The 13,504-nt window shown below is 28.0% G+C and overlaps 1 protein-coding gene across 1 annotated transcript; it reads right to left on the bottom strand.

Moving 5' to 3' along the window:
* Nucleotides 1–444: 444 nt before the first annotated feature.
* LOC100161624 (coronin-1C-A) lies at nt 445–12,017 on the bottom strand. Its single transcript, XM_001950574.5, has 9 exons — nt 11,356–12,017; nt 9,180–9,374; nt 4,824–4,978; nt 4,668–4,765; nt 4,417–4,595; nt 4,139–4,360; nt 3,865–4,071; nt 3,513–3,800; nt 445–3,110 (listed from the first exon to the last, which is right to left on the bottom strand). The coding sequence occupies exons 2-9, from the start codon at nt 9,372–9,374 to the stop codon at nt 2,886–2,888; spliced, it is 1,569 nt and encodes a 522-aa protein (XP_001950609.1). The 5' UTR covers nt 11,356–12,017; the 3' UTR covers nt 445–2,885.
* Between the last annotated feature and the right edge of the window lie 1,487 nt (nt 12,018–13,504).

The following is a 13,504-nucleotide window of genomic DNA, read 5'->3' as shown; positions in this document are numbered from 1 at the left end:
ATGTTTAATGATTTTATTTAATTAACAGTGGTCTGATAATTGATAAGTGGTCAAATTATATGATGTTAAAAATATAATAACATATTATAATATCAGAACCAAATAGAATTAGGACACTAGGTACTGATGATAACTGTATTCAGTTGATAACCTCAGACAAATGTGCCCAAGTCACGTTTAATGTTTTACAATATTGCAATCACTAAATTAATAAACTACACAAATGCTTGTCCAATACATTGTAAAACAATATGAGTGGAAAAATATTTCATAAGAAATAATTTAGAGAGTACAGTAGGCGTATTTATTCAATGTGTATAATATATTTTTATGACCGTTACATGTCTACTCCAAAAACAAATATCATTTCCGGGTGAAAGGTGATAAAATAAATATAGGTTAATGACAAATTATCATTTGTCATTTATCAAAAAAATACACAACTACTGTGTGTAAATGGCACATCACTGAACATATTTATATATTCAACAAAACAATACAAATAAATAAATAGTGAAAATTCAATCCGTTTTACAATTTGTTTTCAAAAAGTTTAATACACTCTGTTCATTATCTGATCACGCACATCAACACACAAAATTATTTAATCTAATATTATACAAACAGGTGTATAATATATAATACATAATATAATATATGTTTAATGTTATACATAAGAAAAGAGTACAAAATACAATGTATATTATTATCATAACAAAATACAATATTTTTCAACTATACTTAAGGTATTTTAAATTCCATCTGTTGACAATAGGTAAGACGTAAGGGAAGAAGTTATGGTTAAAATATTTGGATTAAAAAAAGCGCATTATCCTTGTTCAGATGTACTCGTATATAAAGTTGCATGACGTTTAAATAGCCATTAACTAATAGTTTTAATAGTAATAATAATAATAATAATAATAATAATAATAATAATAATACATTCAAATGACAAACGTATTACAGAAATGTATAAAAATAGATAACAAATGTATTAAAAAGTATAATATATTTACATATGAATTTAAAAAATTATAAATGACAGAAGCTACAGTTTTATTTCTAACGCATTAACTCTGAAATTATCTTAACACAATAATGTGATGCTCAGTATGGTAAAAGATAATATATGAGATGAAGTTACTGAAGTAACAATTGCATTTTCATGGAAGTATTTATGGGAATCACAAAACAGGTTGAGCATTTGTATTATACAACTGATTATTACAAAATTTGAAATAATGAAAGTTAAGTTAATATAAAATTGGCACTTGAGTTTTTTTTTTATAAATAGGTATGTTATTTTATTTATATTCAAATTCGCATAAGCACCCTGTTCATCATAAAAAGTTGTACTGTTTTTTTTTTTTTTTTTTTAATACAAAGCATTTTGTTGAAAGAATATTAATAATTTGGTAAATACATTTATTATAAAAAAACGCAACACAGATTGTTGTATTAATGCTTTAAATAACAAGTGAATTTTTGTTAAGACTTTCCATGATAATAGTATGCAATAACTACAGTCTACAATTGTACCATATATTAATATTGTGTCTGAATGTTTACTTATTAATAATGCAATTTATAAAATTAAAAATATTAAATGCATAATAGGACGAAAAATGTAAATTAATACAAGACCATGCCAATTATATTGTAAATTATTATTATGACTTTATGTTAATGTTTATTTTTTTATTTTTTACCAAATAATATTTTAACATTTTAATAGTTATTTATTATGATTTCTAACTGTAATGGTTGGTCATAAATAAGTAATGTTAGATATTTTAATTAATAATTATGTTTAAAATTCAATAGAACAATCTATACTCGGAATATCTAAAAAAATAATTTTTAAATTATTGTATTTGATATTATATTACTGGCAGAATAAAAATAAAAATAAAAATTGGGTTACTATCTTATAATAAACAAATGTATTATAAGCTATAGCAAAATAATTAAATTTCGTTGTTAAATGTAAAATATAAATTAATTTAATAAAAAATGCTTATTAAAAACAATAACTGTATCATATTTAATGCAACAGTTTTTCAGAATTTGTTTTATACAAGCACTTAGTTATATTATCTTACAATTAAATGGTTTTTTTTTTTTAAAATTAAACAATGTTTATAATTTACAGTCAAAATTGTCTCTATTATTAAAGTTACATAAATCATTTTAAATTCTATCAGCACAAAAGATTGTTATAGTTTCATGAAACACTTTTTGTATTCAAACCAGCAATTATTTATTTGCAATAATATATTGTATCCAATATTTATTGTAAAGCTCAATAAAGGACTAGAGATTTATGGAGTAGTTAAATTTGTTTGGAAGCACGTTTTTAATTATAAAGATTCTAGATAGGTATTTAATATTGTTTTGTAGTTAACATAACTGTTTATACCACATGATTGAAAGTTCCAAAACCAATAATCTGGATTTAAAACAAATTATATTTACGCATAACTGATTAACTCAACCAAACAAGCAGTATTTAATTAACATTATTTTTAGTTGGGCACAATTATTCAAACTATTCAATATGAATTTAACAAATTAACTCTGTGTCTTAATAAAAAGTGCTGAAAGAATAAAAATAATAATATAACTCATTATAAATTAAAGGACAATTACAAATTGAGGGAAAAAGAGGAACATAACTTAATATATTATATCGATAATAAATTTTTTAAAAACACACACTGAAGACTAGAGAAAAGTAGAATTGTAACCACTTTGAGCATGTTATTTTGAAATTAAATAATGTATGTTGTCATAAATATATAGCAAATATAACCGGAATATACACCGAGTTTATCTCAAAGTTCCTTATAATTGTTAAAAAAAAAAATGTTTGTACCATACAATTAGTCATCGTCTTCATTAGTATCCACATGTTCTGTATCATTATCTTTGGGTTCCACATCATTCTGATCATTATTTTTAAGAACAAGAGAATCGCCACCATCTTTGGCTGTATCAGTAGTATCCTCAGCTGCTCGAGCTTCTAAAGCCCTAATACGATTTTCATGTTTGACGATCATGGCTTTTAACTTCCGAATTTCCTCTTTAAATTCTTTCACAATATCATCCTAAAAGTAAATAATATTACATTACAAATTTACAAAAACTGTGTTTCAAATGAACATAAAAATATAATGTTTTTATGCCTGGTTGAATAAAACGATCACTAAAAACGTAATGAACCAATAATGAACTAATACCTGAATTAGTGACTTATGACTTATAATTAGTGACTTAATGACTTATTAAGTCCGTTACATTTTAGTGAACCATTAAATTAATCAATTTTGTATGAAACTCTAGCATTAACATTATAAAAACATTTTTAGGTAAGTATATAAAATATTGCATTAACCAGTACCATAAATTAATATCTTAATTGTTCATCATTTTTATCAATCAACCTAACTCAACTATTAAACTATAACAAACTACTCAACAATATTATAAATGTTATTGTTTTTACTAACTGGAATTGATTTCTGTGGCTGATTAAATGATGGTTTAGCTACAGGTGGTGCTGCGGTTGTATTGTTTGGACTGGACTTGACTGTTTTATTTGCTGATGGTTTATCTAATATATTTGGCTTTTTAGCAACCTTCATTTCAGAAGCAGTAGGCAATCGTGTTGGCTGATGATAATCTTTTAATGATATCAGGATAGGTTCAGCATCTTGACCATTAAACCAATCTTCAGCGTCTATTGCAGGAATATCTCCTATAGTATCTGGGTATAAATCTTCTTGAAATAACTCTGACTAAAAATATAAAAATTAATTATAAATTTTAAATTTAGAATTATAAAAATAAAAAATAAGTTACCTTTCTTGGAACGGTCATGCTGATTGCTTGACAGAGTCCAGAATTATTTAAACGATAAAACTTTGATATTTCACAAATGGATACGTCACAACCACGTTTCGGCATCATACCAATTCCTCGTTGAGGATCTGGTGTTTGGAACGTATTAATGTAATGCACAAATGGATGCTCAGCAGTAATTTCAAAATATCGAATAACACTATCACCCTAAAATTATATATTTATTTATATATTTCTCTCAAATAATAAAACATCATTAAAAATAACACATTACCTTGCCACACAAGTAAATCATACTAGTATCAGGATCATACAGTGGAAACATAACTCCATTGCTTGTATCTAATTCAACCATAACAATAGGATCGTCTAGTTTTTCAGGAGATCTCAATGAATACTGTCTTTCAGAAAGTTTACTAAAACCAGTTGTAAATATGAGGCCGCCTTTTAAAAATATACCTCGGGATGCTTTGCTACCTTCATGACATATTACTTCCTACAGTAATAATGAATAAATATAAATATTTAAAATTAATTAACTAAAATGTATACCTGTTCAATTTCCCCACTTCTAGGATTAATAAGCCTCAGCTTTTTATCTTTACATGTTGTCAATAATTGTGATCCGTCAAAATTCCATGAAGCACTAAATACAATATCTGGATGGCAATCGATATGAATAAGTGGTTCACCAACACCAACATTCCAGATTACTACTTGATTATCAGATCCTATAAACAGAACAAGTATAAATATAGGATTTTACAATTTTGCAATAAATAAAAATTCAAACGAAAAATTACCAGCAGATAATAAAATATTTCGAGCTGTTGGGTGCCATAAAACCAGACCAACTCTCCTTTGGTGATAAATTAAATCTACTACTGACTCAGTTAATGTCCTAAATAAAAAAAATTTGATTTATATTGGTTAAAAAAAAAAATTAAATGTACACATACCGTGAAATTCCACCGTCGGGAATTTGCCAAACCTTTACCACACAATCTTCAGAACCGCTAGCAATTACATTATCATTATGCGGACACCATGCAATGTCTAACACTGGACCTTTATGACCACCAACTACAGGTTGATCAGCGGGTAATCGACCAGTCTAAAAAAGTAATTTTCAAGGAGTTAATATTATCCTGAGTCATGAAAAATTAATAAAATTAATTTCGATTATTTATTATTACTTTGTTTTTTGCAAATCCATTTTTAATTGTATTTAAAATTAACAAACGTGTAATAAGAAAATAATCATCCTCAGATTAAGGCAAAAGTTTAGTTTATAAGTGGGGATATCCATTATCCACCATTCAGAGAAAACAACAAGTATTAAAGTAAGGCGTTTATTTATAAATAAAGTAAGTTTAATTTTACATGAGAAATATGCTTTTTAAGGAATGAGTAAACTCCTTTAAATTGTTCTGTAGAACCAGCCAAATTTTAGGAAAACATTGTATTGGTAAATTAAAAAAAATTCCTCTTATAAATAGCACAGTACGCGAGTTCTATAAATAATTAGCTTAAAATCCACCATAAAGATAAAACTAATTTTTATTTACAATAGCGAAGTTTAAAATAAATTATTTTTCTTTTTCCTAAGGCCGGGTCTATACACGGCGTTCGATAAGCGGAGGAACACGCCGAGTATAGCCCCGGGCGCCCCCTGGCCTAAGTAAATTCAGATTTCAAAACCAAAATAGTATTATATTATATTCACGAAATATTTAATAATAATACTTAATAACATTATTGTTATTTGAAAATCACCGAGTATTGAAAGGTTCAGTAAAATATTTTCAGTGGAAACCCTAATCATGCTAATAATAAAATATCGCATTCAAAATCATGATACAAACTGGGGAAGCTCGATTTTCCATAATATTCAAATTATTTATGTTCAGGGGTTCTATTTACACCATACTAAAAATAATTAGTGATAACAATTTTTAAATATATAAATACATAAATAACCTTGAATTAAAATCAAAATTATTAATTAATAAACAAACAATAAACATAAAATTATGAATTTCACATCTCAATAAATATTTTCTAGTGATTGTATATCATTAAAATATTGAGTTAACACCGTAACCTCTGGTCAAAACGATCTCTAAATTAAAATATAACTGAATAATCTATCAAATTGTTTGAAGATTTTCTGGTGTATACTGACTGATAAAATATTTCCAAGTCTTCGCAATTTTTTAATTATTATTAAATCATTACCGTCGATTTATTTCAATTTCTTATTTTTCAAACTACATTCATCAGTGAAGTATATTTAAAGTAAAAAAAATATCAAGGAAAAAAAATCGATTAGAAAATCACCAACGTATATTATGCTTTACTTTGAATCAAAAATGTATACACTATAACCTCGACTATAACTATATAACACTTTGGGGACATATTGTACATTTACATTTACTCATGTAACTCAAACAAACAAAAAACACACTTGCTATGGATGTTATAGTACTATGAATTATAAAGTATTCAACCACCTATTACGAAATAACTTATGATACGAAAAAACAACTATAAGGAAACTATTGTTTAGAAGTTATTTCTAAGTGTACAACACACGTCATACCTTAGTGATGTGAGTCACTACTTACTAGTTAGTATCTATAAAATATGTACCATAGACAACTGTATATAAATAATTTCGTACGATGATAATGATTTTGTTTTGTTCTCAGTGCATGATCGGTACATGATTATTATATTTGTAAATAATGTAACACAAAAAATAGTATGATATGACTCATATAATAATGTGCCTCAATATAACATTAAAAACAATAAAATCAATGTAATTGATAAACACCAATATTTTGCATTGCACAAATACGAATTCTTTTAAAATGCAAAATATAAGGTATATTATTATTATTGCGTAGAATATCATAGAAATCATTGAATGAAATATAAACGAATAGTTTAAATAACAAAACATAGGCAAGCATTGTTCATATTATTATCTAGGTAGGGGGTCCATCATTTTTATTCTATCCGTATTCTTATTTCTTGGCAATATGTTTGTATGGACCATGAATATTAAATATGACGTCATTCCGTTAAGATAAATACATTGAACATGTACTGAATGAAATTAAATGACCTGCATAGCCGTAATATTGTTATAACGCACAGTTATTACTTATTTTATAAGTGTTTATTTTACCATTTTAGTTATGTTTAATAAGTTGTAACTTATAATAACAGTATATGATATATCTATATTAAATATTTTTTTAATACATTTTACAACTTTTTAATTTATGCCAATTTAACCAATTAAAAATACTTAATATTTTTAATAGGATAAATATTAACTACCATATTATTACAATAATATATTATACTATTGTCTCATAATCGACACAATTATCTCAACTAAAAATATCGATATTGAAATTTACTACAAATTGAGCGCAATGAAAAATTGGCATTTTGCACACGGCAACCGTTCAAATGTATTTTTGATGATTTTAACCTCCTAGGAGAACTTTAAATATAGAAATCATGATGAACGATTATTATATATAAATTATTTTAGGCATACGACGTTACGAAGTGGGGTTGCCCTGATTATGTCGAGTGCTGACCACAGAAAATAAACGAATCAAAATAAATACACTGCACCATACAAACCTCTTTATTACAATTATTGGATGTTTGTCTTAAAAATATGATTGGATTCAGCTAGAGCTTTGTCTTAAGCATTAATATGCATAATAATATACAGTTATTATTGTGATTTTTGTCATCATTTTTATTAATTCATAAAGGTAAATAGCTAAATAAAAATGATACCATATTACCATCATGAACTAGGTTATCAAACTATCTCGAGCCGTGACTCATTTTTTTTCTGTATCTGGTCGCAAATTCATTCCTAAGTAGACCTAACCTAACCTATAGGCTATAGTCCAAAATGTATTAATGTATTAATTTTTAATCTTATTTTGTACCTATGTACTTACTTAACAAAAATTATAATTGTTGATAAATTGAATTAATCTTTAAAAAAATAGGGTTGCCAAATCTGAAGCCAAAGTTTCCCAAAAACAATGTGATAGGTATTAAATTTCCAATATTTATGAAATCGGCATAATTTGGCCATGAAATCTAATGCCTATGTGGAATTTTCTATTTTAAAACAAAATCTGAGTAGGTTAGGTTAGCTTTTAGTCAGTGACTATGACAATTGTTTTAAGTATAATTCACATAAACCTATCTTACATTTTTAAATAACACTAAAAATATTAAAATATTAATTATTTATTTATTTTGAAGCTATATTTTAAATAACTACCAAAATTTATAAGTTTTCCAACAAGGTAATAATTAAAAAAAAAAACACAAATTAATACATTAGAATAAAAGTTGTTTGCAGGGAAAAACTTGTTGGAGATCTATATATAATTTTTTATTTCCTTCTAGAAATAGATAAAGTATATCTAAAAATGATTATAATATAATACATAATAATATAATATATTATCATAACAAGATAGTCAACAACTATAATTCTAACAATATAAAAATGATATTAATACATTTATTGATAATATTATTTGTTTCTGATTTACCTAGTTGCTACTTGTTTAGCTACTATACTACATCATATTTTATTACAAAAGTTATACAAATCATCACATTACATTGCATATTTGGTGTCGATGATAATATTCACATAGAAATAACTAAAACATTATTACGATTCACTACTTAGATTTCAATACTTAATGTAACAGTACCTAATTTAATGATGAAATGAAACCCATAATGTAAACTATCCTGTTACTAAAAGATAAAACTTTATATTTAATCCTTTATTCCTATTTGTGGTTAAAAAAATGCATAATATCAATAACTGTCATATCCCAACTAAAATAATCTATAAGTATCTATGCCAACTTACAGTATACTTCGAGGTATACTTCTAATTTTTTTTTACTTTTTCATATAAATAGTAAAATTCGCAATTCGTTAGCATACTTTTGATAGGTGTAATAAGCAAATTGTATTTATTTTTATTCTAATAGAAAGCTTAGCTTTTTGACAAGTATAACAAAAAAAAAAAAAAATACCTGAATAGTAACTTTATAAGAAAAATGTAATAACAGGGTTTAAAGAAAACAAGTTCTGATTTTGAATAATATGAGTACATATATTATGACACATTTGTATATACTTCATATTTGATTTAACATAACTACACCATCCTCAGGTTTTATGGATAACTACTTAATATACATATAAAACGTCAAATTCAATCATTTAAGATAACTTACCTTTGAAAGAGGTAAAACAATAAAAGCACCTCCACCAGCTGATTCAACGATACAGGCCACAAATTTTGGATTCACTGCACAAAATGTGGAATCCCACGAAGATTTTGATACTCGAATATTGTCATAACAATATTCACGTTTTAGAGCTGTGCCGTAAACATGACGAAACTTACTACTTCTTACTTTAAAAGACATCTGTAAATAAACATAATTATTAAAAATTAAATTACCCTATAGCATAGGGTAGGCCAACATTTAAATTATTATATATGCAATATAGACATACAGTTAATAGATATAATATATTTTTTCCTCAAATATCATTATGATTAATGCTTTTTGTGGTTCCTATACACCAATTTAGTGATAAATTGTAAAACATAATATGAATTATGTACCTACTTTATAGTAAAATGCCTATATAGGTATATAAAGGAAAGTCATTAGCCAGGGGAGCAAACATAATGTACTTAAAATAACAGCTCAATAAGTCGGTAGGAGTGCTGCTAAACATTTAGTAATATTACTGATAAATTTATCATTGTAGAATACTTTTTCTGGGCTGATTATCTCTCAATCCACCTTTGAAAAGCATATTCAAGAAGGTTAAGAACCATCATTGGACTTATCCATGGTTACTATAGGTGAATTTCCCCAACAAATTAGAAGCATACAATTATATTTCGGTAGCTAAAACACATATTATGTAGGTGAATACTTTATCATACATATTAAATATCTAAGTCACATCAAACAACTTGAAAAGTTCAATTGGATAAGAAAGAAGGTACTTTAATTAAAATTGCTTATCATAACACATTGGTATCATTACTTTTTTTAAATAAATGTATTTATACTACAGTACAGGTACATTAGCATAATAATATGTTGATGCTTGATTTTCCCCTCTAAATTTATATCACAATGTCTACAACTTTAATAACAAAATCTCAATCAAAACTGGATTCAAATCTAAAATCTTTACCCACACAAAAATATTTTGTGATTTGAACACCAACTTTGAATATGAATACTGTTATACGAAAATGCAAGTTTAATTGATCTATGTACCACATTTTCGCATTGTATTTTTGCATAAGTTTTGATCGAGGTTTTGATTTACTAATTTTATCCTAATTCAAATTAACTTGTGAATATTTTAAAATTTTAATACAGGTAAAAGCTATTGATGTATTTACATAAAAAACCATCCACAATAATATTCAACAACATTCATTTGATTCCAAAAATAACTAAATAAGTGGTCAGATACCTTGGTATCTGGGATAATATTTTATTTTTGAACAACATTTGTTTAAATGAATTGAATCAAATCTACTATCAAAAATACCATAAAATAAAAAATAAGAAAATATAACATATACTTTCTTACAGTACCTAATATAGACAAAATTAAAATTTAAGATAGATATATAGGTATTATTCTGACTTTTTTTTATTTTTTACAAATAAAGTAGATACTCAGGTATTTTAAATAGGTACCTTAAAATTGTTTTCATTCTCGAAACATAATAAATTAGGAAATAATATGAATAAATACATACAAATTAGCAATGATTACCTATATTTTATAATTTAAATATTCTTCAGATGTTCGAAACATAAACTCTCGATAATAATAATTAACCAGTGATTATCTCTGATTTAATTTGAATAAAAAGTGAACTTCTGTAATTCTCGAGTTCTAGAATCTAAATTGTTTGTTGTTTAATGTCTTAATTTAAACATACAATCAATGCTCGTCCTTACGCCAAAAAAAAAAAATTAGTGTAATGCAGACAGATGTCCTCTACAATTTTGTCATTGACAAACATTTTCATCAAGAACGGGTTCAAAAAATGGGCGTGCAACAGACAAACGATCCCTCGACGCACGACACAATCTAGTACTCAACATCCCGATTATCGAGCAAGTACGTTGTGATTAATAGTGGTGAAATAAAATTGGCACGCCGAGAAACTCATTGGTAGTAACTCGAAAACGGTGTAACACAAACGTAATAAGACTCACGCCCCCAGGCAAAAATTTAGGAGTTGTAGTAGGTACCCAGGTACCTATCGCGAGTCGAAAAGATCATTTTTCAATTCGAATCGGGTTAGTAAATATTATTATAATTTATTATAAATTAAACAAATAGATTTAAGTGAACACTCACCTCGGTGACTCATGCAACGGGAATTTCTCTTCCGAGTATAATCTGTATATTCGATATTTTTTTCGCGGCGTTATCTCGGAAACTGCTAACGGAGCTTCGGCGGTCCAGCCAAATATATTATAATAATATGTATATATCGCGCGAGTGTGTGCGTGCGGCGGCTGCGGCGGCGCGATTGTGTGAAGCGGACGAGAATAATGTATTATTTTTTGAAAAGTACCAAAGTTCGCGCGATATTTTCGATCAACCGAATCGCACACGATAAGTAATAATAATTATTATTATATAAAATGTGTGTTGACGGGAAAAAAAAAAAAATCAAATAAATATTACAGACAGACAAGATAACCGGAACGTCGTCGTCGGTTCGACAGCGCGGCGCGGGGGGAGAAGGCGATATTAAGCGGCGCGGACAACGGCTGAACGGCGCGGCGAACTGGCCGTGAATCGGAGGGAAAAAAAAAGGTCCCCGTCTAATATCACTGAATCACTCTACCATATTTGGCGTTTGCGAATGGAAACGCGGCGGCTGGCTACTGAATCGGTGAGACGGATGGATGGGATGGCCGGGGGTCGTCCGCGGTCCGCCGGTTTATTTACAATCAACGACGCACGGGGCAGGCGTGCGACACCGAGCGCCGTGGCCACAGTGCCGCCAACGTCACGGGACCCCTACGCGAGGATCGCCGAGCGGCGGCACCACCGCGGTTGACGCCGTTGACGCCTTGACGACGGTATTACTATTATATTATTGTAATGTCGCTCGTCGTCGTCGTCGTCGCCGCCGCCGCCGCCGCAGCCGCGCACGTCTGACACGTACCACTATGTATTTATGTAGGCACATATATAATATATAATAAATACATATTATATGGACATACCACAAACGGATGCGGTATATCGGTACTCGGTAGTACGCGTCTACATTCTGCTGAACTTTACTGCGCCATACTTTACCGACTATATTAATATAATTATTTATTATTAATTCAACTGTTCGTCAACACGGCGGACACACGTTTCGTATTCGTGTCATGACTCGTGAAATCTTTTGCACACCGCACACGCATAACATAATATTATTATTATTATTATTATTGCCTATATGTTATATCATCAACAACTAACAAGACGGGACATATTACCTATTATAATGTTATATATTATTATGCAACGCCGAACGATTATTATTTATCGACATTCGTAGTTCGATTATAAAATATGTATTGTAATTTGTAGAGTTATCACATATATTACTATATTAATATTTAAATTCTCGTAAAAAAATTGAATATTTTACAGCTCAACCGCAGCAAAAATTTATAATTTTTGTAATAAATACAGACTTGTTGTTTCACGGAAAATTAGTAGTTCTTGCTTCTTTTTCATTCCCACAAGCTTATAAACCTTGAAGGTTTAGTAGTGGCTAAAATATTCAAAGACCGCCTAAATTAATGGGACTGTAGACCCCATTCAGTTCACGTTTTTTATAAAAAGCTCTAGCTTTACAAAAAGGTAAATTTTCTAAATGGCTTCCGTTTTTCACACCACAAATTACTTCCTACTTCATACAAATAGCGTATATATGATTTTTTCAAGGGGGTGGATTTAAAATGTATAATAGATATTCAGTACCTATACACATATTATTATATTCATGTTATTACAAACATGTTGTATTGTATACAAAATGTGTTCTGTGGGGGAAATAACCCCCATATCACCCCCGTAGATACCTACGCAGACTTAGGACTGTCTTAAAAGGTTAAAAATGTATTGGTGTTTTTTTTAGTTTTATATTTTTAGTAAATTATAAAAAAGTTATATAAAAAATTATTGTTAAGTAGTATTATACTATTATAAATCATTAATTGAATATTAAAATAAAATGCCTTGGTGTTTTCTTAATTTTGTATGGTAAGTAAACTATCAAAATTAACGCCATAAAATATAAAAATTATACGAGGCCCAATTTTTTCATATATTATATTTTTGGATATTTCATTGGATGAAAATTCATCAATGATGGATCAAAATCGATCAATTTTCATCACATATCTATTTTCCGTAACAGTTTTGATGACGTCTTAACGTGACGGTCGACAGTGGCAATTCGGCGACATCGGGTCATCGGATTTTTGATAGATCT

The sequence above is a fragment of the Acyrthosiphon pisum genome, chromosome A2, assembly GCF_005508785.2.
Source record: "Acyrthosiphon pisum isolate AL4f chromosome A2, pea_aphid_22Mar2018_4r6ur, whole genome shotgun sequence".
Lineage (NCBI taxonomy): Eukaryota > Metazoa > Arthropoda > Insecta > Hemiptera > Aphididae > Acyrthosiphon > Acyrthosiphon pisum.
This window is presented reverse-complemented; position numbering and strand designations above follow the sequence as displayed.